At 38.8% G+C, this 24,723-nt stretch overlaps 1 protein-coding gene and 1 pseudogene across 6 annotated transcripts in view; one reads left to right on the top strand and one right to left on the bottom strand.

Moving 5' to 3' along the window:
* The window catches only part of LOC139966848 (UBX domain-containing protein 6-like), a 44,163-nt gene that overhangs the window by 11,348 nt on the left and 8,092 nt on the right, over positions 1-24,723 (top strand). For all 6 annotated transcript variants that reach the window (XR_011792779.1, XR_011792781.1, XR_011792780.1 and 3 more), the window contains exons 8-10: positions 249-379; positions 1,187-1,332; positions 5,156-5,293. Coding sequence is in view for 1 of the 6 variants with exons in the window: in XM_071970268.1 (XP_071826369.1) it covers positions 249-379; positions 1,187-1,332; positions 5,156-5,284 (406 nt within the window). In the remaining 5 variants the exon portion in view is untranslated. The remainder of the gene's footprint in view (positions 1-248; positions 380-1,186; positions 1,333-5,155; positions 5,294-24,723) is intronic.
* LOC139967145 (U2 spliceosomal RNA) lies at positions 20,321-20,393 on the bottom strand (annotated as a pseudogene).

The raw sequence follows: 24,723 nt of genomic DNA, 5'->3' as shown, positions 1-24,723 counted from the left end.
AATTGTAAAGCTGACAATTGTTTAGACTATGTTTAAACATTTTTAAAGAACATTGAAAAAACAAAAATTAATTTCAAGTTTTAACCATCAAAGCTAAATCAATTTGAAAGTACTTTTGTTACTACTTTCTGTGTGAGTTTATTTGACTTGATTAGTTTGATTTCTGGTGTCAATCTCCATCATGCATTTTGGTAAGATGCACAGAAATCCCTCAACACTTTCTAGATCGCCGATTTTCTTCCCAACAGGAAAGAAATCGTGGAGAAGAGTGAACAATTAAGAACTAAAGCCATGAAATTAGCAGATGAGCAGAATGAGAAGAGGCAATACAGATACTCGCTTATCAGAGTACGATTCCCAGATGGATATGTCTTGCAAGGTAATTTATGGCACCCCTCCCCTCCCCACCCCCTCCCCTCTTGATGAAAGGAAAGGGAGAAAAAGCAAAATAGCCAAAACCTGGTTTCTCTTTATGTTCCTGCTTCCCTGCTCAGAGAGGAGATATATACCAATGGTATTGCTTGTGGACTTAAGTCTCCCCACCCATCGGCCCACTCCTGCCCATCCCTACCCATCACATCCCCTCTCCCTACCCACCCCATCTTTCCCTGACACCCTCCCACTCACCAACAGATAAGAAATTTTCAAATTGTTGATACATTTGGATGTGTGCAATTAGACAGAAAATACAACCATTGTCAGTGTTCATTACTTTTAAATCTTGAGACTTTATGTAAAATATATTTGAAATACTTACAGTAGTAAAGTTTAGCGCGCTGTACTGGATTTTGGAAGGTATTTCCAGTTGGAGCTTTAAGGTATAAAGCCAACAAAACAGTGACTCTTGTTTTGATCAAGGTAGCTTAGTTTGAAACCCGTATATTATTATAATAATGGTTAACAATACTGGTGAGAAACCTGTCATGGTTTTTATCTTCCATTACTGCCAAAACTAACAATATGTGTCCTTTTATTCATCATTTGGCTGTTAGCTAACAACTTCATTGGGAAAGTGAAAATTTTTGCGTTTTTGCATTTTTGCAATTACCTTTCAGGATGATAGTAGAATCCTAAATACACATTGAATAGTGTTTTCTAACTGGTTTTCTTTTCTTTTTAAGCATTTCTCCAATGTGTTTCCATCTGTATAACATTAAATCCCTCGTTCAAATCTCTATGCTGGCAGGTACATTCCATGCTCGGGACAGGTTCTCGGAGGTGATAGACTTTGTTCGGTCATGTCTAGTCAACGACTGGCAACCATTTGTACTCAGTGATCCCACAGGACCGTTATTAGCAAAAGAAAGGAACAGTTTACTCCAGTTAAAGTTGGTAAGTCATTTTCAGTTTCATGAACCAAAGTAACTACCATGACATCCAAGGGTGGATCATTACTTCCTGAAGGTCATACCATAAAATTGAAGAATTGTATTAATTATCACAACCCTTTTAGTTAAAAATATTGGTAAAGTATCTGGACTGCTTTGTATTTCCTGTTTGCCTATATATGTTGTACTCACCATTGCCATGCTGATTCTCGTCCATTTTTTTGGGTGTAATTTTTGGAAAGCTTTTGTGGGAATTTCCTCAATCTTTTGTATTTTCATGTGTCTAATTTGTCTTGAATTAATATCACAATTCTTAACGTTAACCTTTTGTTCATTCTTTTGCAACGTATGTAATGATGCATTTCTGCAAAAGATTGAAATAAGAATCATGTAGGATGAGCGCTAACTGGATTTCACTTTGGCGAAGACTTTGGAATGTTTGTGGTCTAATACTTTTAATCTTGTGTATTCGATCTGGTATAATTCTTAAAGCTAAAAGACTCCATGAATGATGCAGGAGTTTCTGCAGTAGCGACTGTTGGCATTAGCCCCTTTGTACTCACATCTAGCATCAGCTTCTGTACTAATTTCTGAAATCGGGCCCTGGTAGTCATATCTGGCATTAACCCTTGTACTCATATCTGTCTTCAGCCCCTGTAGTCATATCTGGCATCAGCCCTTGTAGTCATGTCTGTCATCAGCCCTTGTAGTCGTAACTGGCATCACCCCTGTAGATGTATCTGTCATGAGCCCCTGTAGTCATATGTCTTCAGCTCCTGCAGTCATATATCATCAGCCACTATAGTCATCTGGCATACACCCCTTTAGTCATATCTGTCAGCCCCCTGTAGTCATATCTGTCATCAGCCCCCTGTAGTCATATCTGTCATCAGCCCCTATAGTCATATCTGTCATCAGCCCCCTGTAGTCATATCTGTCATCAGCCCCCTGTAGTCACATCTGTCATCAGCCCCTGTAGTCATATCTGGCATCAGTCCCTGTAGTCATATCAGTCATCAATCCCCTGTAGTCAATATCTGTCATCAGCCCCCTGTAGTCAATATCTGTCATCAGCCCCCTGTAGTAATATCTGTCATCGGTCCCTATAGTCATATCTGTCATCAGCCCCCTGTAGTCAATATCTGTCATCAGCCCCCTGTAGTCAATATCTGTCATCAGCCCCCTGTAGTTATATCTGTCATCAGCCCCCTGTAGTAATATCTGTCATCAGCCCCCTGTAGTCATATCTGGCATCAGTCCCTGTAGTAATATCTGTCATCAACCCCCTGTAGTCATATCTGTCATCGGTCCCTATAGTCATATCTGTCATCAGCCCCCTGTAGTCAATATCTGTCATCAGCCCCCTGTAGTCAATATCTGTCATCAGCCCCCTGTAGTAATATCTGTCATCAGCCCCCTGTAGTAATATCTGTCATCAGCCCCCTATAGTCATATCTGTCATCAGCCCCCTGTAGTAATATCTGTCATCAGTCCCCTGTAGTCATATCTGTCATCAGCCCCCTGTAGTCAATATCTGTCATCAGCCCCCTGTAGTAATATCTGTCATCAGCCCCCTGTAGTAATATCTGTCATCAGCCCCCTATAGTCATATCTGTCATCAGCCCCCTGTAGTAATATCTGTCATCAGCCCCTGTAGTAATATCTGTCATCAGCCCCCTATAGTCATATCTGTCATCAGCCCCCTGTAGTCATATCTGTCATCAGCCCCCTGTAGTCATATCTGTCATCAGCCCCCTGTAGTCATATCTGGCATCAGTCCCTGTAGTAATATCTGTCATCAGCCCCCTGTAGTCATATCTGTCATCAGCCCCCTGTAGTAATATCTGTCATCAGCCCCCTGTAGTCATATCTGTCATCAGCCCCCTGTAGTAATATCTGTCATCAGTCCCCTGTAGTCATATCTGTCATCAGCCCCCTGTAGTCATATCTGTCATCAACCCCCTGTAGTCATATCTGTCATCAGCCCCCTGTAGTAATATCTGTCATCAGTCCCCTGTAGTTATATCTGTCATCAGCCCCCTGTAGTCATATCTGTCATCAGCCCCCTGTAGTCATATCTGTCATCAGCCCCCTGTAGTCATATCTGTCATCATCCCCCTGTAGTCATATCTGTCATCAGCCCCCTGTAGTCATATCTGGTGGCATCACCCCTGTAGTCATATCTGTCATCAGCCCCCTGTACTCATATCTGGTATCACCTCCTATAGTCATATGTGGCATCGGCCCTGCAGTTAGTTCAGGCATCAGCTCCTGTAGCCATATCTGTCTTCAGCCCCTGTAGTCATATCTGTCATAGCCCCTGTAGTAATATCTGTCATCGGGCCCCTGTAGTCATATCTGTCATCAGCCCCATGTAGTCATATCTGTCATCAGCCCCCTGTAGTAATGTCTATCATCAGCCCCTGTTGTCAATATCTGTCATCAGCCCCCTGTAGTAATATCTGTCATCAGCCCCCTGTAGTCATATCTGTCATCAGCCCCCTGTAGTCATATCTGTCATCATCCCCCTGTAGTCATATCTGTCATAGCCCCTGTAGTCATATCTGGTGGCATCACCCCTGTAGACGTATCTGTCATCATCCCCCTGTAGTCATATCTGTCATAGCCCCTGTAGTCATATCTGGTGGCATCACCCCTGTAGACGTATCTGTCATCATCCCCCTGTACTCATATCTGGTATCACCTCCTATAGTCATATGTGGCATCGGCCCTGTAGTTAGTTCAGGCATCAGCTCCTGTAACCATATCTGTCATCAGCCCCTGTAGTCATAAGTCTTCGGCCTCTGCAGTGCTGCAGTCATATGTCATCAGCCCCCTATGGTCATATCTGTCATCAGTCCCTGTAGTCATATCTGTCATCAGCCCCTGTAGTCATATCTGTCATCATCCCCCTGTAGTCATATCTGTCATCAGCCCCCTGTAGTCATATCTGGTGGCATCACCCCTGTAGTCATATCTGTCATCAGCCCCCTGTACTCATATCTGGTATCACCTCCTATAGTCATATGTGGCATCGGCCCTGCAGTTAGTTCAGGCATCAGCTCCTGAAGCCATATCTGTCTTCAGCCCCTGTAGTCATATCTGTCATAGCCCCTGTAGTAATATCTGTCATCGGGCCCCTGTAGTCATATCTGTCATCAGCCCCATGTAGTCATATCTGTCATCAGCCCCCTGTAGTAATGTCTATCATCAGCCCCTGTTGTCAATATCTGTCATCAGCCCCCTGTAGTAATATCTGTCATCAGCCCCCTGTAGTCATATCTGTCATCAGCCCCCTGTAGTCATATCTGTCATCATCCCCCTGTAGTCATATCTGTCATAGCCCCTGTAGTTATATCTGGTGGCATCACCCCTGTAGACGTATCTGTCATCATCCCCCTGTAGTCATATCTGGTATCACCTCCTATAGTCATATGTGGCATCGGCCCTGTAGTTAGTTCAGGCATCAGCTCCTGTAACCATATCTGTCATCAGCCCCTGTAGTCATAAGTCTTCGGCCTCTGCAGTGCTGCAGTCATATGTCATCAGCCCCCTATGGTCATATCTGTCATCAGTCCCTGTAGTCATATCTGTCATCAGGCCCCTGTAGTCATATCTGTCACTGGGCCCTGTAGTAATACCTGTCATCACTTTGTCATCACTGCTGTAGTTAGCCCAATGATCATTTTCTTTCATCGCTCCTGTAGTTGATACCTTAGTCAGTCCTGTAGTCAATTTAATGTCTGTCCTGAAAGTCGTTTCCGTCTTCGATCCTGTCATCACTTCTGCGATAATGCAATAATTCTCTCATTCTTTTCTGTTTCCAGGCTCCAGCAGCTCAACTAACATTTGCCTGGGATCGCCAGATTCTATCGGAGATAACAGCAGCCCAGGGCAGTGTGGAAGCAAGCTCACCATTAAAGCCAGAACTGCTAGCTTCAAGCCAGACCTTGTAAATGTTTCAGGTAGTAGATAGCATTTCAAATAAACTAACACCAAAGGCAAGAATAATGTCCATAGGAGCCTGAAATTGAGGTGAATACAATAGGGTTATTTCATTGATCATGTGTTTCCTTGTTCCTTTAATTACAAGGTCAGAATAGCTCATGCCCTAACATTCTTCCGATGATCTTTGCCACGATGGTTTTCTCTGAGAAAATTCAAGGGCAGAGTGTTGTCAGTAGCAGAACGAGCAAGGAGTAGGAGGTGGAAGTACCTTGACCACCCCCCCTCTCTTTTGCCATTCTTGCCATCTTCATGAATCAAATGCAGGAGAACAGAGGAGGTAAGCTTTAAAGATGGACAAGATGGTTTGAAATGAAAAAGAATAAGTATTTAGAAATAAGAGTAACCCTTTCTATATCACCTGTGAAGAAGAAAAAAATACATGTAATCAAAGGAAATAGGATGTGGATATTTAAAAGCAATTATCAGAAGCAATGCGAGAAATATCTGCAAGACTAAGAAATGAAATCTTTCACCATCGCTCACAAATTGTTCTCTTTAAAATATTAAGGAAAATATTTCAAAAACCTGTAAACTTCTGCAGCAGATTCAATGTTTCTTATATTCTAAATGCACTCTGACCAGGTGGGTTTAATGGATAAAAGCTGTCGCAATTGAAAGAAAGAAATTTATTTGATGTTGTCCTTATGGTGCGAAAAATTTACCGTAAAATCACTGCCTATATCAGCATGCTCATTGCACAAATGTAACCTATATATATACTCGTACCGTCCACTCGTAAGTCCTATGCCTAACGGTTGCAAACAAAACAGAAAACTTGATTGGCGCATGGTCTGTTGGGCAGGGCTTACAAATTTTGAGTGAAGTTTGTAGAATCTATGGACTCGTTAAAAAATCTGGCAAATTTTATTCAGCTCAAAATGTTTAACGACAGATAAGTCAATTAATATGAAAATTGCATAGAACGGTGTTTTATTTAGCTCTTAGGGCAGTAAGCTGGAAACATTGAAGTTAAAATTAATATGTCTAATACAAAACAAATTTAATGAAACCACCAAACACAAACTCTTCTCTTGCTAGCCATGAAAGAGCATGTTTTGAACAAACTTTCCACATTAACATAGATGCCAGCCACTCTATACCTCCTAGTGTGTGCAAATGGAGTGCAACAAATCTTTTCAGTTGAAGCAGCTCTCATTTGCAATCACTTGACTCACTTTACAAAATAAATGTTGATAAAGGACCTTTTTTTTATCTGTAGGGGTTTTAACCTGATTGATCAACTTTTAACCAAGGACACTGAAGTCAGCTTTTCCTTAGTAAAACATCATTTGAATGTCAAGACCTCCTCCAAAGACAAACACTCTTGGAATCTTAAGTTCCCCTCCATCCCATATGAGAGTGAGTTTATAGCCTATATCGTGAAAACTTGGCCCTATTTTAGTGTCTGTTAGCGCTAAAGATTTTAGGCTAATTATTCTCTTCTTGTTTGGTGCTTTGATTTTATAGTGGATCACCTCTCGTTGTACCTCCACAGAACACATCCCATTAGTATACCTCACTCTGTTCTTCAACAAATATCCTGAGCTGATTACATACATGTCAGTTGATGACTGTGTTACTTGGTCCGTAAGGATCAGTTATAAATATCCCACACGTACCGTGCTGTACCAATAACCCAATGACCTATCTAAACTGTCCTCTCATATCATGCTTCAAAGCACTCGTATTGACAGTATGAACAGCTCCTGTTAAACCTTTATCTGATGAAACATGATATTCATACTGCTCATACTGACAAGTGCTTTGAAGCAGGGTTTCAAAGTACACTTTAGTAAAAATTGTCCCAACTGTGTAGTATGAATGTGCATACATGAGGAGAAAATGCGTATACATCAGGAGAAAATAATTCAGGGTGGAATATCACAGTTAGTGTTACGACATACTGTATGGTCAATAGCTCAAAATAGTTTTTATTCTCCCCTTAGTTTAGGAACTTCAGTATTGTTGTAATTAACACAGATGAAACCAGTCCTAAGTTGCTTTATATTTTAATAAGGGTTGATGTTATTGTCATCTAGTAATTAGCAGAATTTGTTAGTTATGATTGAATTATTTATTAACAGGAATAGTAACAAGTGTCTTTGTAGAAATAAAACCAGCTATTGGATCAAAATTTTGAACATAGGCTACATAGCCCTTTCAGTACAACTCTGATTGGGAACATTTTTTACAATCAAATTTAAGTTTCATTTTAAACAACTATGAAAGATTAGAAACGTTATTTACATTAACTGTTTTATAAACATTAATAAATGTTTGACAGCAAAATATGATGGGTTATTTGTCTGAAAGGTAGGGGCGAGGGGGTGTGGGTGTTGCAAATTCTAAATTCCTAGACTGAGTTAGGTATAGGAACTGAACCTTTTTGGAATGACCACAGGTGAATCAACTACTTTGTAAAAGAGGGAAGTTGCCTTGTTGACATGTGAAGCTAACTTCATTTAGGCGGGGGGGGGGGGGGGGTCTTAGTATAATATGTCAAGTGCATTCTTAGAAATAGTAAGACCAACCTTGAATTCAGTCTATATTTAACTCTAAACACAATGTTGTGCTTCTAAATACTCATGATTGTTTGTGTGAAGTTAAATGGGAGGTGTACACCCTTAGCGGTGGTCTAATTCTTCCCCTGCTGAATTTGAAAATGTCCTCGACTGCCCATTTTCCCCCAACCAACCCATTTTTACCAACTGACGATGGTGGATGGGGGAAATGCCCCTCCCCCACACAACTGCCTTTTATTGCTCATGGTGTCAATTTTGGAAAATCCAAACATGTCGGTCAAATCCCTAGCATCACAGCTTGTCCCGTTGTTGAGGTACTTATAAACAAAACTTAATAGTAATCCAAATAAAATGAAGAAAAAAACACATCAAAATGTTCATATTAACACAGGTGATTAACTAATATGTTCCGTTTCTTTGCTCCGCATGTTTTCTTTAATCCTCGGGCTGTTTTATTAATGCCGCAGAAAAAAGACCTGTTTTTTTTTCTTTTTTACTTCATAACTGAGCGGAAATTTCCCATTTTCATTCTTTGGTTACGGTTTATCAGAAGTTGTTGATGAAGTATTTGTGCCTCTTAGGAAGTAATCCAGATGTACAGAACATTCAAAAGAAGTGTGAATTATACCAGCTTCCTGAAGAGAAAAAAATGTAGACCTTTGCAAGACAAGATGAAAAGGAAAACTCATTTGATGTTGGCGTGAGATTACAGATTGATTAACAGATAGAATATAATGTCAGCGAAACCTGATTCTAATGGAACAAAGAGAGAGGAATATCTTTCGAGGCAGATATGTTTAGTTTCTGCGATTAGCTCCCTCGACTGAAGCTATATTCCGTCTCAAACTCCTGTTAAACGAGTGAGAAAATCAATTACGATTTCGTGGGAGAAAAATTCTTCTTTTTTTCACGATAGGCAAAATGTTCATCGCACCATAATTGAAGTGAGTAATGTGGTCCACCTACACACATGTTTGAATGTTAATTGCTTTCTCCTTATCAGGATTTTCTTTTCAATTTAATAATTGTTGATTCTTGTCTAACATCTCTGACATACTCTGAGAAAAGAATGCAAGGAAAATTGTTTAAAGAGGACAGAGGTATATTTTATTAAAGCAGTAGGTGGATTTGTTCATTTCCCATTTCTCATTTGTTTTGGGGGATGAGCTGGGGGTGGGGGGGGTGGGGGTTGTGAAATAGTGGGTTCAGAAGCTCATGGTTCTTTGGTTTAACAAGTTATTTAATACACAAAGATTGGTGGAAAACCAACTGGATGTAATATGAATGAAAGAATGGATGACTAAACATGCTTGTATAAATGAATGGATGCCTTCATAACTGATTAAATGAAGTTAGAATGAATGAATGAATGACAGTATTATCAGTATATTGCCTAACTGCATGAATAAGTAACATATTCGATAAATGAATATGCAAATGAATGGATGCATTCTTTATTGCATGATATTATGAATGCATGAAAGTATGCATGAATAAATAATTGTGTGAATGAATGAACGAATGCATGAATTGTAATGTATAAGTATTGTAAAGTATAAATGTATGCATACGTAAATGGTTGTCTGATATAGTTCATGCATGAATGCATGATTTATGAAACTATTATAAATGAATGAATAAATAGTTCATTGGTTCATTTTAATGAATGATTGATAAGAGTATGAAATGAATTAGTAAGTGAACAGATGAAGTAATGAATATACAGTATATGTTTGATATAAATAGTTATATATTAGTTATGATTTATTACATATGTAAAGGTATATAACTACACATTGCCATTCATAATTACCTTTTACACACGGCATGCATACTATTAATGTGTAGATAAACTTCTCAGAGGAAAGAGACGATAAGTGCAATTTTAAACTCTTTTCAATTACGTCAACTTCTAGTGTGACAGTTTATTAAGATAGTTATGTAATCATGTTTTGTTTGTATTTTGGTGTCTGTGCATCTTTGACGGTTCTGAAATTAAAGTTGGTCTATGTTTTTTGTTTGTGTTTATGAGTACAGTATAGATACTGGAGATAATAGCAGCAGTTAAAACGGGTTTTATTTAGCTTTTGAGAAAATTGTGGCTGATCAAACGCAAGATATTGTTGTCAAACAAGTAAACAATTAGTTTTATCCCATTTGTAACTTTGTAAAAGAAATGTAGTTTAGGAGAAATTCCGATTTGATTTACGTTAGACAATCAAACAACATTTGAATTGTCCGTTGACTTAAATGTCTATTTTGTTAATATTAACCCAGTGTAAGTTAAAGGAGAAATTTGAAAAGCTAACACCGGTATTTTGTTAATACAATGTGGTAGTGAAAAATAACATTTCTTTTTCGAGTTTTCTCTTAATATTTTGCCAAATTTACATTGGTTCCGTGTTTCTTATTTGTTCATTTATTTGTTTTTGTTGTTGTTGTTGTTTATTTTTTGAAGAGTTACGTAAATATGTAAATGAGAGTTCCTGGGTTAACCGAAACAAAGTAACAGCGATTGGTAAGATTCCAACCACCTAAACTTTATATCGCAAAGTTTCTTTTTGTTGAAGAGAGTATATGAGAAAAAAGACAAAATATTGGCGCGACTCAAAAAGTTGACTTTAATATGCTATTATAAATAATGTACTAAAAAGTCTTAATTGTTAGTCCTTTCATAGTTCAATATATTTTGAAACATTTTTTGAACATATTTTTTATTGAAATGTAACATTTATTATTATTTTTAACCTGCCTTTGTATATTTCATACTTATCATTACTCTTTGAGCTAAATCACACCGTGATATCGGCTTTAAAAGTTTAACAGAAAACGTGAGCTTTTTGGTTCTGAAATGAGTATTTTCACAAGTAAAGTGGAAGAAAAGTGATCTTCATTAATCATCGGATACTGAAATTTCGAACTTAATCACTAACAATTCAGATCAACTGTTGTGATACGGTCCTTCCTATAGGCTAATAATTAGCATAACAATGAGCTACTGTTGGACATAATTAACATATGACTGTTTAATCTGGCATGAATACACAAAAGAATGCCTTAGAAGGTAGTTTAAATACTCATAGTTTTGAAGCTTATGGAGGCAAGCTTGTATTGTTATATCAGATTGTTTTGATACCTAAGTTAAGCACAACTTGACTAATAGAACTATAGCATTGTAGCCTACACAAAATATACCGTTCTAAAGAAGAATGAGTTAAGGGACCTCTTGCGTGGTAACTAAGCTGAGATGGATTGGGTGAGAACTTATTAGGATATTCTTACTGTTTCGCCGCCATTTGTAAATGGTAAGCCAATTTGTATTCTTTTTGGAAGTTTTTTCTAGATACATGTCGAAGAGTCCTCTATTTTCACTCATGAGTAAACGTCTCTGTCAATGATATGCCTTATTGTATAACTTGTCGTACCTACTCCCTGAAGGACTCGTGATATACTAGACTTGAGATTACACCGTCGTGATCACACGATGTGAGGGGACTGGGGTGGGGTAGATCAAGGTGTTTGGTGTTTCGTGCCTAGGCTCTATCTTAGGTGTCTTTTCGTAAAAAGTATCTTATACTACTGGCAGTATTTGAGGCGCTATTATGACCTATATGTTAGAGCAATTTCCATATTGTTAAAGCCTTCCCATGGTTTACTGGATTCTTTCTAAAATCATCCACTGGGGAGGAGTGTGGGTGGGGAAGATATGAGGCTCCATTTTGATTAGAGACTACGTTAACATGGCCATTCTTCGTCCATGTGGGCCAAAATTAAGACCTTTTTCGATTCTTCTTTAGAATGTTTGGCCTTATGTTTTATCAAGTTTTTGGCCAAAATTACGAGTTTTCGATTCTTCCTCCCAAAAACCCAGCCGCCATGACAGCCTGTTTATTACACCAGGGAACATTTTACAATTCGGCCCTACTGTTGAAGGAAAACGTTTTCGGTAGTAAATTTGATTCGAGATTATACTGAAATTTCATACCCATTTAGAGTGGAAAATTGATAGAATCCTACTTTCATTTGATAGAGAATCAATAGTAAGTATCCTGACCGCAAATTTGAGTACTGTAAAGTTTGAACCACATTTTGCATTTTTGTACGGCTTACGGTTCTTCCAAGTTTGGAAGTTGAAATAGATGTGCACCACCGCCACCCACTGACCCACTCCCCACAAAAATCGTGCCCCTTGTAGTGTTCAAAAAGATACTTAAATAAAAACTTTATCTGCTTCAATTAAAACATAAATATCGGACAGACTAAGCCTGAAAATTCTTGGACATAAAGTTACATCAAGTCGCAAAATATACCACCAGATTGCATCTAAGGTCCCTTAATTAACCCAAATTTCTCAAAATCTCAAAAACAAATTCTCTCTACCACCCTCCCCTCCCACCCACTGACCCAATTCACCCACTGTTGGTTAGAAAGAAGCATATCAAAGGTTACTAATGTTTAGATTTCATGGAAGCCTTGGCTTCCAGCAATTAGGCGGACTTTATGTACTGTATGATGTTCTTGTAAATATTGTCTACCAGATTTTATTCTGGGGATGATCCCCCTCCCCCAGGGAAGTGTGTCCCAATGAGCTTTACATGTGCACTTGCTGTTCATATGATATCGTATCTACATGGTTATGTTACAACAAAGTACAGAGGTAGTAGTTTTTATATGTTTTTTTCCTCACAATTTTTTCCACTTCGTTTGCCTGTTTTTTTTTTTATTATTCTTCAATACCCGCCCACCACCTCGATCGCCGGTGCCTTTTAACAGTTTTCAGCCTCACATTCTTTCGTGATGAAATTAAACAATTCCTTTAGTTTAGTTTAGGATAGTTAAGTTTAGTAATTTTGGTTTAGTTTAGTAGACAAAAGGACCAGGAGGGACACTCAAGTCCCCATCAAGGACCATAGGAGAATAAAAAACTAAAGACACAAACACTCAGACCCGATTACAATGCTTAAAGTGCTTGTCCAAAGCATTCTTAAACCCATTCACACTACTTGCAAGTACAACTTTCTCAGGCAACCCGTTCTACTCATTCACAACCCGATTAGAAAAAAAGTTATGCCGAATATTAATCCTACTTTGTGACTTTTGGAGTTTAAGACAATGACCTCTGGTACAACTACTATTAGCAAACATGAAAAAGTCGGTGAAGGATAAATTGTCAAAACCATACACAATCTTGAAAACATGAATCCCCAAGTCCCCACGTAACCTCCTAAGCTCCAGTGTGGTGAGATTCAACAGCTGTAACCGCCTATAATAAGGAACACTCTTTAAGGAACTGGTCATCCTAGTAGCTCTCCTCTGGACCTTTTCAAGTACTTCCTTATCCTTAGCAAAATATGGGTTCCAAGCCCGCACAGCATACTCCAGATGAGGCCTAACCAACTGCTTACAAAGCCTTTCAGTTGGATGTTTCAGTAATTTCTAATTTAACAACAGTATTTACCTGTTAAAATTGTGAAAACATTAATTGTGAAACCCGTAACCAAAACGAAAAAGCCCTGTACGATCTCAGATAAGTAAATTAGTAAAATTAAGGAAAATATCTGGTTAGCTAGCACAAAACTACTTGCTATTCTGTAATTGGTTGATTCGTTTCTATTCGTATTCTTTTCTATTGAAGAAAGTAGTTTGAATATGCATTTATGGAAATGCGAATTCAAGGTAAAATTGCGATTGCACTTTTAGTTTTACACGATTTCTCATTCATTATGCCATTCATTAAGCATATTCATGCTTGAGTTTTTCATTACCCAAGGCAGCCGAGTTAAGGGGGGGGGGGTGGAGTTATAATTCGCTGGTGAAGTTCAGAGAGTAATGGCCCGATGTTTATTTGCTGCGTGAACATGCAGTATAAATGTAAGTTTCCTGATAATTGTTTCCTGATAATATATCCTGATAATTGTTTTAACTATCATCACTAACTAGGTCTGTCTCATGTAGGTATCTTTATTGGTCGGTCAGTTCTATAGTGGTCATAATGTGACCACGGTTAATATGTTCTTGTTGTTTATAAAACAGTGATGATATATTACGTTATTTTACCTGGATTGACCGAGATTTCGGCCAACACCCTTCTTATTATTACAATGGGTGGCGGAGAAGTGTTTCTGTGGGGAGGGTGTATTGTGGAAAACCGCAAAGGTGCCCCTTTCGTATAATAGCCCCCTTTTGTTGTTTCAAAGTACCCTTTACTAACATTTGCAATGAAAATGCCCATTTGTTGAAAAATTAATCCAAAAAATGAATTAAATGCGCTGTTTTCCTGACTGCTGCCCGCTTGTTATTCGATTATTCGCTTCAGACATTGATTGCATATTCATGTTTAAGTGTATCGTTACCAGAGGCAATGCAGCCGGGGGTCCAAGGTACAAAAAATTACCTCCTAAGTCCACCATTTATAGTTTGTATTGTGCCATAGATTCCCTCCCGCCTTCCCAATAAGCCGATATCAACTTACAGTTTGCAGCATTACATCCTCTCGTAGTGGATCTAAACAATTTCTTTTCGGTCGGATTGTTCACTAATTGCTAAGACACCAACAGTTTTTACCTGTTAAATTGTATCAACTAATAATGTTTTTACGAGTAACTAAGCAAACTAATATTTAAGATTAGAAAATTAGTAAAATTGAGGAGAATATCTGGTTAGTTAGCAAGAAAGTACTTGCTATTTTCTAATTGGTTGATTCGTTTGGTCTCGTAAATTGAATATGCATGTTTTAGTAATGAGGAATTAAAATGGCGATCGTACTTTTACACGTCTTCGTTTTCATTGTATATTCATAGATGCTTGTTTGTAACAATGACCAACGAAGCATCCGGGAGTGGTCATTTTTGGGGGGAAATGTTTTAGAAGTTAAATCCTGCGTACTTTTTAAAAACATGCCAAAACTGTGATATCGCCCAAATGTGGAAAATATTCACCTTCACCATATTTACCTTCAAGTGTTAACAGGCTCGTATATTGATTTCGAAACTGAGTTTAACAGAAACGATGTCGTTAACTGTGAGAATTTTGCGTGCTTTAAAGTAAAACGTGCCTTGATATAATTTTCTTTTAAAAGTTGGTGATGGTATCGATTTCGTGCGTCCATATCTTAAAGGGGGGGGGGGGGGCTACTTTGCTGTGGGCTATACTGTATTTTCAAGCTTAAATATTCTTGAACTCCACAAAAAACTTGGAACTAAAGTAATATGTGAGCTTTTTAGTTCTGAAATGAGTTTTTTTCACAAGTAAAATGAAAGAAAAGTGATCTTCATTAATCATCGGATACTGAAATTTCAAACTTAATCTCTAACAATTCAGGTCAACTGTTGTGATACGGTCCTTCCTATAGGCTATTAATTTGCATAATAAGGTGCTACTCCTGGACATAATTAACATATGACTGTATAATCTGGCATGAATACACAAAGTGCCTTACAATGTAGTTTAAATACCCATAGTTTTGAAGCTTATGGAGGCAAGCTGGTATTGTTATATCAGTTGTTTTGATACCTAAGTTAAGAACAGCTTGACTAATAGAACTATAGCGTGTAGCCTACACAAAGCATACTGTACTAAAGAAGAATGAGAAAGGGACCTCTTGCGTGGTAACTAAGCTGCGAAGGATTGGATGAGAACTTATTAGGATATTCTTACTGCTTCGCCGCCATTTGTAAATGGTAAGCCAATTCGTATTCTGTTTGTAAGTTTTTCTAGATATATGTCAAAGAGTCCTCTATTTTCACTCTTGAGTAAACGTCTTTGTCAATGATATGCCTTATTGTATAACTTGTCGTACCTATTCCCTGAAGGACTCGTGATATACTAGACTTGACATAACACCGTCGTGATCACACGATGTGAGGGGACTGGGGTTGGGAGTGGATCAAGGTGTTTGGTGTTTCGTGCCTAGGCTCTATCTTAGTTGTCTTTTCGTAAAGAGTATCTTATATTACTGGCAGTATTGAGGCGCTATTATCTATATGTGAGAGCAATTATTAAAAGCTTAAAGCCTTCCCATGCTTTACTGGATTCTTCCCAAAATCATCCACTGGGGAAGAGTGTGGGTGGGGAAGATACGAGGCGCCATTTTGATTAGAGACTACGTTAACATGGCCATTCTTCGTCCATGTGAGCCAAAATTCAGACCTTTTTCGATTCTTCCTAAAATAACACAGAGCTGCCATGACAGCCTGTTGATTACATACAGGGATAATATTTTGAATCGGTCCTACTATTGAAGAAAAACGTTTTGGGTAGAAAAATTGATTCGTGTTTATACTAAAATTTCATACCATTTTAGATTTAAAAGTTGACAGAACCCCGCCTTAATTTTATAGAGAACCAAATAGGGGGCGCTGGGAACCAATAGTTAGTTAGCATCCTGACCGAAAATTTGAGAACTGTAAAGTTTGGACTAAATTTGACATTTTTGTACGTATTACGGTTCTTCCAAGTTTGTAAGTTGAATAGGTGTACACCAGTAGCGGTGGTCTAATGCTTACCCGGCTGAATGTGAAAGAAAACTCGACTGGTCTCTACTCCCCCACTCCCTCCCCCCCCCCCACTGACCCAATTCACCACTGTTGGTTAGAAAGAAGCATATCAAAGGTTACTAACGTTTACATTTTATGGAGGTCTCGGCTTTCAGCAATTTGTTGCCGACATAAAGCCAATCAGCTTTAATTCTTTACACAATAATGATGGTCACGGTGGTTGTGTGTTAACGAACAAGTTGTGTAAAGAACTCCAAATTTGGTAGGGTATGCTTAGGCACGAGATGTAGTACCTCTGTAACATGATATCATAGCCGGTCAAACTTCAACGTGGTCAGATTTGCGAACTCTTCTTTAAACTGTCATCCTGGTGGGTGCATTGCTGTGTATGCGCCGGGGGGGGGGGTGGGGGCCACAATTTTTGCCCTGGGGAGGGGTAAGCATAAACGTTATATCGTCCATTATCATTACCAGAAGCACTGGAACGGGGAAAGAATTCCTCCAAAGTCCATTTCTTGGATTCTATTGGACCATAGATTCCCTCCCGCCTTCCCAAATGAACCGATATCAACTTACAGTTTGCGGCATTACATCCTCTCGTGGTGGATTTGAACAATTTCTTTTCGGTCTGATAGTTCACTAATTTCTAATTCACCAACAGTATGTACCTGCTAAAATTGTAAAAACAATAATTGTGAAACGCGTTACCAAAAGAAAAAAAGCCCTGTAATATCTCACATTATTAAATTAGTAAAATTGAGGAAAATATCTGGTTAGCTAGCACAAAAAAAACTTGCTATTCTGTGATTGGTTTATTCGTTTTTACTTGTATTCGTTTCCATTGAAAGATGTAGTTGAATATGCATTTATGGTAATGAGTATTTAAGGTAAAATTGCGATTGCACTGTTACACGTTTTCTCATTCATTATGCAATTCATTAAGCATATTCATTATTCATGCTTAAGTTTATCATTACCAGAGCAGCTTAGCAGGTGGGGGTGGGGGTGGGGGGGGGGTAGGTGTTGAGGACGCACGGGCTTTTAAGAAAGAACCCCTCCAAAGTGCACCATTTAATAAATTAGAAATTACCCCTATCTGTTAATGTAATGTACCCTTCATCCATTTTGGTAATGAAAAACCGCTCTTTTCTTGCTCAAAAATTGCCCTGTTCGTGAGCAGTTAAATAGTTATTATAACAGTTGCTGTAATCAAAGTCGCATGTCCCAAAAAAAATACCTGCAAAGTCCAACATTTCATAGGCCTATTGCTTTATAGATTCCCTCCCGCCTTCCCAAATAGGCCGATATCAACTTACAGTTTGCAGCATTACATCCTCTCGTAGTGGATCTAAACAATTTCTTTTCGGTCGGATTGTTCACTAATTGCTAAGACACCAACAGTTTTTACCTGTTAAAATTGTAATAACTAATGTTATTACGCGTAACTAAACATAACTAATATTTCCGATTAGTAAATTAGTAAAATTGAGAAGAATATCTAGTTAATTAGCAAAAAAGTACTTGCTATTTTCTAATTGGTTGATTCGTTTGGTCTCGTAAATTGAATATGCATGTTTTAGTAATGAGGAATTAAAATGGCGATCGTACTTTTACACGTCTTCGTATTCATTGTGTACTCATAGATGGTTGTATTGTAACAATGACCAACGAAGCAGCTGGGAGTGGTCATTTTTTTGTGAAAAATGTATTAGAAGTTAAATCATGCGTACTACTTAAAAACATGCCAAAACTGTGATATCGCTCGTAAAATTGATTTCGAAATTGAATTTAACAGAAACGATGGCGTTAACTTTAAGAACTTTGCGTGCTTTTAGTGTAAAACATACCTTGATATAATTTTCTTTTAAAAGTTGGTGATGGTATCGATTTCATGCGTCCAGTATCTTGAAGGGGGGGGGGGGGCGGGGGAGGGGCTACCTTACTATGGGCTATACATTTTTATCAAGCTAAATAAACTTGAACTCAACCAAAAATCTTGGTATGAAAGTCATATGTGAGCTTTTATGTTCTGAAATGAGTATTTTGACAAGTAAAATGGAAGAAAAGTGATCTTCATTAATCATCGGATACTGAAATGTCAAACTTAATCCCTAACAATTCAGGTCAACTGTTGTGATTCGGTCCTTCCTATAGGCTAATAATTAGCATAACAATGAGCTACTGCTGGACATAATTAACATATGACTGTTTAATCTGGCATGAATACACAAAAGAGTGTCTTGCAAGGTAGTTTAAATACCCATAGTTTTGAAGCTTATGGAGGCAAGCTGGTATTGTTATATCAGATTGTTTTGATACCTAAGTTAAGCACAGCTTGACTAATAGAACTATAGCGTGTAGCCTACACAGTACATACCGTACTAAAGAAGAATGAGTAAAGGGACCTCTTGCGTGGTAACGAAGCTGAGATGGATTGGATGAGAATTTATTAGGATATTCTTACTGTTTTGCCGCCATTTGTAAATGGTAAGCCAATTTGTATTCTTTTTGGAAGTTTTTCTAGAGTCCTCTATTTTCACTCATGAGTCAACCTCTTTGTCAATGATATGCCTTATTGTATAACTTGTCGTACCTACTCCCTGAAGGACTCGTGATATACTAGACTTGAGATTACACCGTCGTGATCACACGATGTGAGGGGACTGGGGTTGGGAGTAGATCAAGGTGTTTGGTGTTTCGTGCCTAGGCTCTATATCAGTTGTCTTTTTCGAAGAAAGTATCTTATATTACTGGCAGTATTTGATGCGCTACTATCTCTATGTGAGAGGAATTTTCATGATCTTAAAGCCTTCCCATGTTTTACTGGATTTTCCCATAATCATCCACGGGGAAGAGTGTGGGTGGGGAAGATACGAGGCGCCATTTTGATTAGAGACTACGTTAACCTGGCCATTCTTCGTCCATGTGGGCCAAAAGATAAGACCTTTTTCGATTCTTCTTAGACTATTCAGGCTTATCTTTTATCAAGTTTGGGCCAAAATTCCGACTTTTCGATTCTTCCCAAAATAACAGAGCTGCCATGACAGCCTGTTGATTACATATAGGGATAATATTTTGAATCGGTCCTACTATTGAAGAAAAACGTTTTGGGTAGAAAAATTGATTCGTGTTTATACTAAAATTTCATACCATTTTAGATTTGAAAGTTGACAGAACCCCGCCTTAATTTGATAGAGAACCAGGTAGGGGGCGCTGGGAACCAATAGTTAGTTAGCATCCTGACCGAAAACTTGAGAACTGTTAAGTTTGGACTAAATTTGACATTTTTGTACGTATTACGGTTCTTCCAAGTTTGTAAGTTGAATAGGTGTACACCAGTAGCGGTGGTCTAATGCTTACCCGGCTGAATGTGAAAGAAAACTCGACTGGTCTCTACTCCCCCACTCCCTCCCCCCCCCCCCCCCACTGACCCAATTCACCACTGTTGGTTAGAAAGAAGCATATCAAAGGTTACTAACGTTTACATTTTATGGAAGTCTCGGCTTTCAGCAATTTGTTGCCGACATAAAGCCAATCAGCTTTAATTCTTTACACAATAATGATGGTCACGGTGGTTGTGTGTTAACGAACAAGTTGTGTCAAGAACTCCAAATTTGGTAGGGTATGCTTAGGCACGAGATGTAGTACCTCTGTAACATGATATCATAGCCGGTCAAACTTCAACGTGGTCAGATTTGCGAACTCTTCTTTAAACTGTCATCCTGGTGGGTGCATTGCTGTGTATGCGCCGGGGGAGGGTGGGGGCCACAATTTTTGCCCTGGGGAGGGGTAAGCATAAACGTTATATCGTCCATTATCATTACCAGAAGCACTGGAACGGGGAAAGAATACTTTTTAAGAAAAAGTCACCCAAGAAAGAACCTGGGCACGAAAACCAAACTACCAAACGACCGATCCGCTCTCAGCCCCAGTCCCCTTGCATCGGGACTGTGACTGTGTGATCATCGTCAGGTGTGTATCACCATTCCCTAAGGGAACAGATACTACACATGATCTTAGCCAAAAGGCCGAGAAGCGAACGGGGAAAGAATTCCTCCAAAGTCCATTTCTTGGATTTTATTGCGCCATAGATGCCCTCTCAAATAAACCGATATCAACTTACAGTTTGCGGCATTACATCCTCTCGTGGTGGATTTGAACAATTTCTTTTCGGTCTGATAGTTCACTAATTTCTAATTCACCAACAGTATTTACCTGCTAAAATTGTAAAACAATAATTGTGAAACGCGTTACCAAAAGAAAAAAAAGCCCTGTAATATCTCACATTACTAAATTAGTAAAATTGAGGAAAATATCTGGTTAGCTAGCACAAAAAACTTGCTATTCTGTGATTGGTTTATTCGTTTTTACTTGTATTCGTTTCCATTGAAAGATGTAGTTGAATATGCATTTATGGTAATGAGTATTTAAGGTAAAATTGCGATTGCACTGTTACACGTTTTCTTATTCATTATGCAATTCATTAAGCATATTCATTATTCATGCTTAAGTTTATCATTACCAGAGCAGCGTAGCAGGTGGGGGTGGGGTGGGGTGGGGGGGGGGGGGTAGGTGTTGAGGACGCACGGGCTTTTTAAGAAAGAACCCCTCCAAAGTGCACCATTTAATAAATTAGAAATTACCCCTATCTGTTAATGTAATGTACCCTTCATCCATTTTGGTAATGAAAAACCGCTCTTTTCTTACTCAAAAATTACCCTGTTCGTGAGCAGTTAAATAGTTATTATAACAGTTGCTGTAATCAAAGTCGCATGTCCCCAAAAAATACCTGCAAAGTCCAACATATCATAGGCCTATTGCTTTATAGATTCCCTCCCGCCTTCCCAAATAAGCCGATATCAACTTACAGTTTGCAGCATTACATCCTCTCGTAGTGGATTTAAAAACAATTTCTTTTCGGTCGGATTGTTCACTAATTGCTAAGACACCAACAGTTTTTACCTGTTAAAATTGTATTAACTAATGTTATTACGCGTAACTAAACATAACTAATATTTCCGATTAGTAAATTAGTAAAATTGAGAAGAATATCTAGTTAATTAGCAAAAAAGTACTTGCTATTTTCTGATTGGTTGATTCGTTTGGTCTCGTAAATTGAACATGCATGTTTTAGTAATGAGGAATTAAAATGGCGATCGTACTTTTACACGTCTTCGTATTCATTGTGTACTCATAGATGGTTGTATAGTAACAATGACCAACGAAGCAGCTGGGAGTGGTCATTTTTTTGTGAAAAATGTATTAGAAGTTAAATCATGCGTACTACTTAAAAACATGCCAAAACTGTGATATCGCTCGTAAAATTGATTTCGAAATTGAATTTAACAGAAACGATGGCGTTAACTTTAAGAACTTTGCGTGCTTTTAGTGTAAAACATACCTTGATATAATTTTCTTTTAAAAGTTGGTGATGGTATCGACTTCATGCGTCCAGTATCTTGAAGGGGGGGGGGGCGGGGGAGGGGCTACCTTACTATGGGCTATACATTTTTATCAAGCTAAATAAACTTGAACTCAACCAAAAATCTTGGTATGAAAGTCATATGTGAGCTTTTATGTTCTGAAATGAGTATTTTCACAAGTAAAATGGAAGAAAAGTGATCTTCATTAATCATCGGATACATGAAATTTCAAACTTAATCCCTAACAATTCAGGTCAACTGTTGTGATTCGGTCCTTCTTATAGGCTAATAATTAGCATAACAATGAGCTACTGCTGGACATAATTAACATATGACTGTATAATCTGGCATGAATACACAAAAGAGTTCCTTACAAGGTAGTTTAAACACCCATAGTTTTGAAGCTTATGGAGGCAAGCTGGTAGTGTTATATCAGATTGTTTTGATACCTAAGTTAAGCACAGCTTGACTAATGGAACTATAGCGTTGTAGCCTACACAAAATATACCGTACTAAAGAAGAATGAGAAAGGGACCTCTTGCGTGGTAACGAAGCTGAGATGGATTGGATGAGAACTTATTAGGATATTCTTACTGTTTTGCCGCCATTTGTAAATGGTAAGCCAATTTGTATTCTTTTTGGAAGTTTTTCTAGAGTCCTCTATTTTCACTCATGAGTCAACCTCTTTGCCAATGATATGCCTTATTGTATAACTTGTCGTACCTACTCCCTGAAGGACTCGTGATATACTTGACTTGACATAACACCGTCGTGATCACACGTTGTGAGGGCACTGGGGTTGGGAGTAGATGAAGGTGTTTAGTGTTTCGTGCCTAGGCTCTATATCAGTTGTCTTTTCGAAGAAAGTATCTTATATTACTGGCAGTATTTGATGCGCTACTATCTCTATGTGAGAGCAATTTTCATGATCTTAAAGCCTTCCCATGTTTTACTGGATTTTTCCCATAATCATCCACTGGGGAAGAGTGTGGGTGGGGAAGATACGAGGCGCCATTTTGATTAGAGACTACGTTAACCTGGCCATTCTTCGTCCATGTGGGCCAAAAGATAAGACCTTTTTCGATTCTTCTTTAGACTATTCAGGCTTATCTTTTATCAAGTTTGGGCCAAAATTCCGACTTTTCGATTCTTCTCAAAATAACAGAGCTGCCACGACAGCCTGTTGATTACACACCAGGTATGATATTATAAATCGGCCCTACTATTGAAGAAAAACGTTTTCGGTAGAAAAATTGATTCGTGCTTATACTAAAATTTCATAGCTTTTTAGATTTGAAAGTTGACAGAACCACGCCTTAAATTTGATAGAGAACCAAATAGGGGGCGCTGGGAACCAATAGTTAGTTAGCATCCTGACCGAAAATTTGAGTACTGTCAAGTTTGAACCAAATTTGACATTTTTGTACGTATTACGGTTCTTCCAAGTTTTGAAGTGAATAGGTGTACACAGGGGCGGATGCAGGATTTGTGACAGGGGGGGGGGGAGGGTCCGACTGGTCCAGCCGCGCCTGAACGTAAGACTATCTAAGCGGAGCGCCACCATCGGTTGGCGCGTAGCGTACCAGAAATTTTTTGGCTTTACAAACCCCCCAGATGGCCGGAAACGGCACTTCCCGAGTATTCTTAGCTGCATGTACCTAGCCTGAAAATATGGATCTCATGTCTGCAATTTCTCAATTGATGAGAAAAAACAATCTATGAAATATGGTAATACATATCAGATGAGTTGAGATGATACAAAAATCATAATGCCTTTAGCCCCCAATCCCCCTCCCGTTCCGTCACCACTGTTTGATGCAGGGCCGGATCCAGGTTTCTGGAAGGGTGAGGGGTTTGGCCTCCAGTGATCCTAGGGTCTAAGGGGAGTGGGTTTCCCTCTATCCATTGTGAAATTCTTGGATATTTAAGTACAACAGGGAACCCCCTTCAATTTAGCCATGCAAAGCACCTACAAAAACTCACTCGAAATGTATCTGCATCAGTACGAGTTCCTATGCAGCCTACCGCTCTGCCACCTCACCGCCCAAAAAAATTTGAACACCACCTCAATTTTGAAACTTTTCGGTCTGAAAATTGAGATTTTTAGGCATTTTTGGCACGTGTAGCACGCGTGCACACTATAGTTCATTTGACGGAAAAGACACACCTGGCTGACTTGTAAGAATAACCGCCCTTCTGACGTCCTACATGTTTAAAATTGGCGTTTAATTTAATTATTTTTCTCTCTCTTTTTTTTTTTTTTTGGGCCAAGAGCAGGGGGGTCCGGACCCCCTGGATCCCCCTCTGGATCCGCGCCTGGTACACCAGTAGAGGTGGTCTAATGCTTCCCCGGCAGAATGTAAATGAAAACTCGATTGATCTCTACTCCCCATACCCCCCCCACCCACTGACCCAATTCCATTGTCCACCTTATTATTACAATGGGCGGCGGAGAAGTGTGTGTGTGTGGGGAGGGTGGGGGTATTGTGCGGAGAAATGGGTGTGGTGAGGGTGTATTGTGGATAACCTCAAAATTGCCCCTTTCGTATAATAGCCCCCTTTTGCTGATTCAAAGTACCCTTTATTAACATTTGCAATGAAAAATGCCCACTTGCTGAAAATTAATCCGAAATATGAATTAAATGCGCTGTTTTCCTGACTGCTGCCCGCTTGTTATTCGATTATTCGCTTCAGACATTGATTGCATATTCATATTTAAGTTTATCATTACCAGAGGAAATGGAGTAGGGAGTACTAGGTGAAAAAAATATTACCTTAAGTCCACCATGTTTTAGTTTGGTCGTGGCATAAATTCACCCCAATCCTCCCAAATGAGCCGATATCAACTTAGAGTGTGCAACATTACATCCTCTCGTAGTAGATTTAAAAACAATTTCTTTTCGGTCGGAAAGTTCACTATTTGCTAAGTCACCAACAGTTTTTACCC

This window comes from Apostichopus japonicus, chromosome 4, assembly GCF_037975245.1.
Source record: "Apostichopus japonicus isolate 1M-3 chromosome 4, ASM3797524v1, whole genome shotgun sequence".
Classification (NCBI taxonomy): Eukaryota; Metazoa; Echinodermata; class Holothuroidea; order Aspidochirotida; family Stichopodidae; genus Apostichopus; species Apostichopus japonicus.
This window is presented reverse-complemented; position numbering and strand designations above follow the sequence as displayed.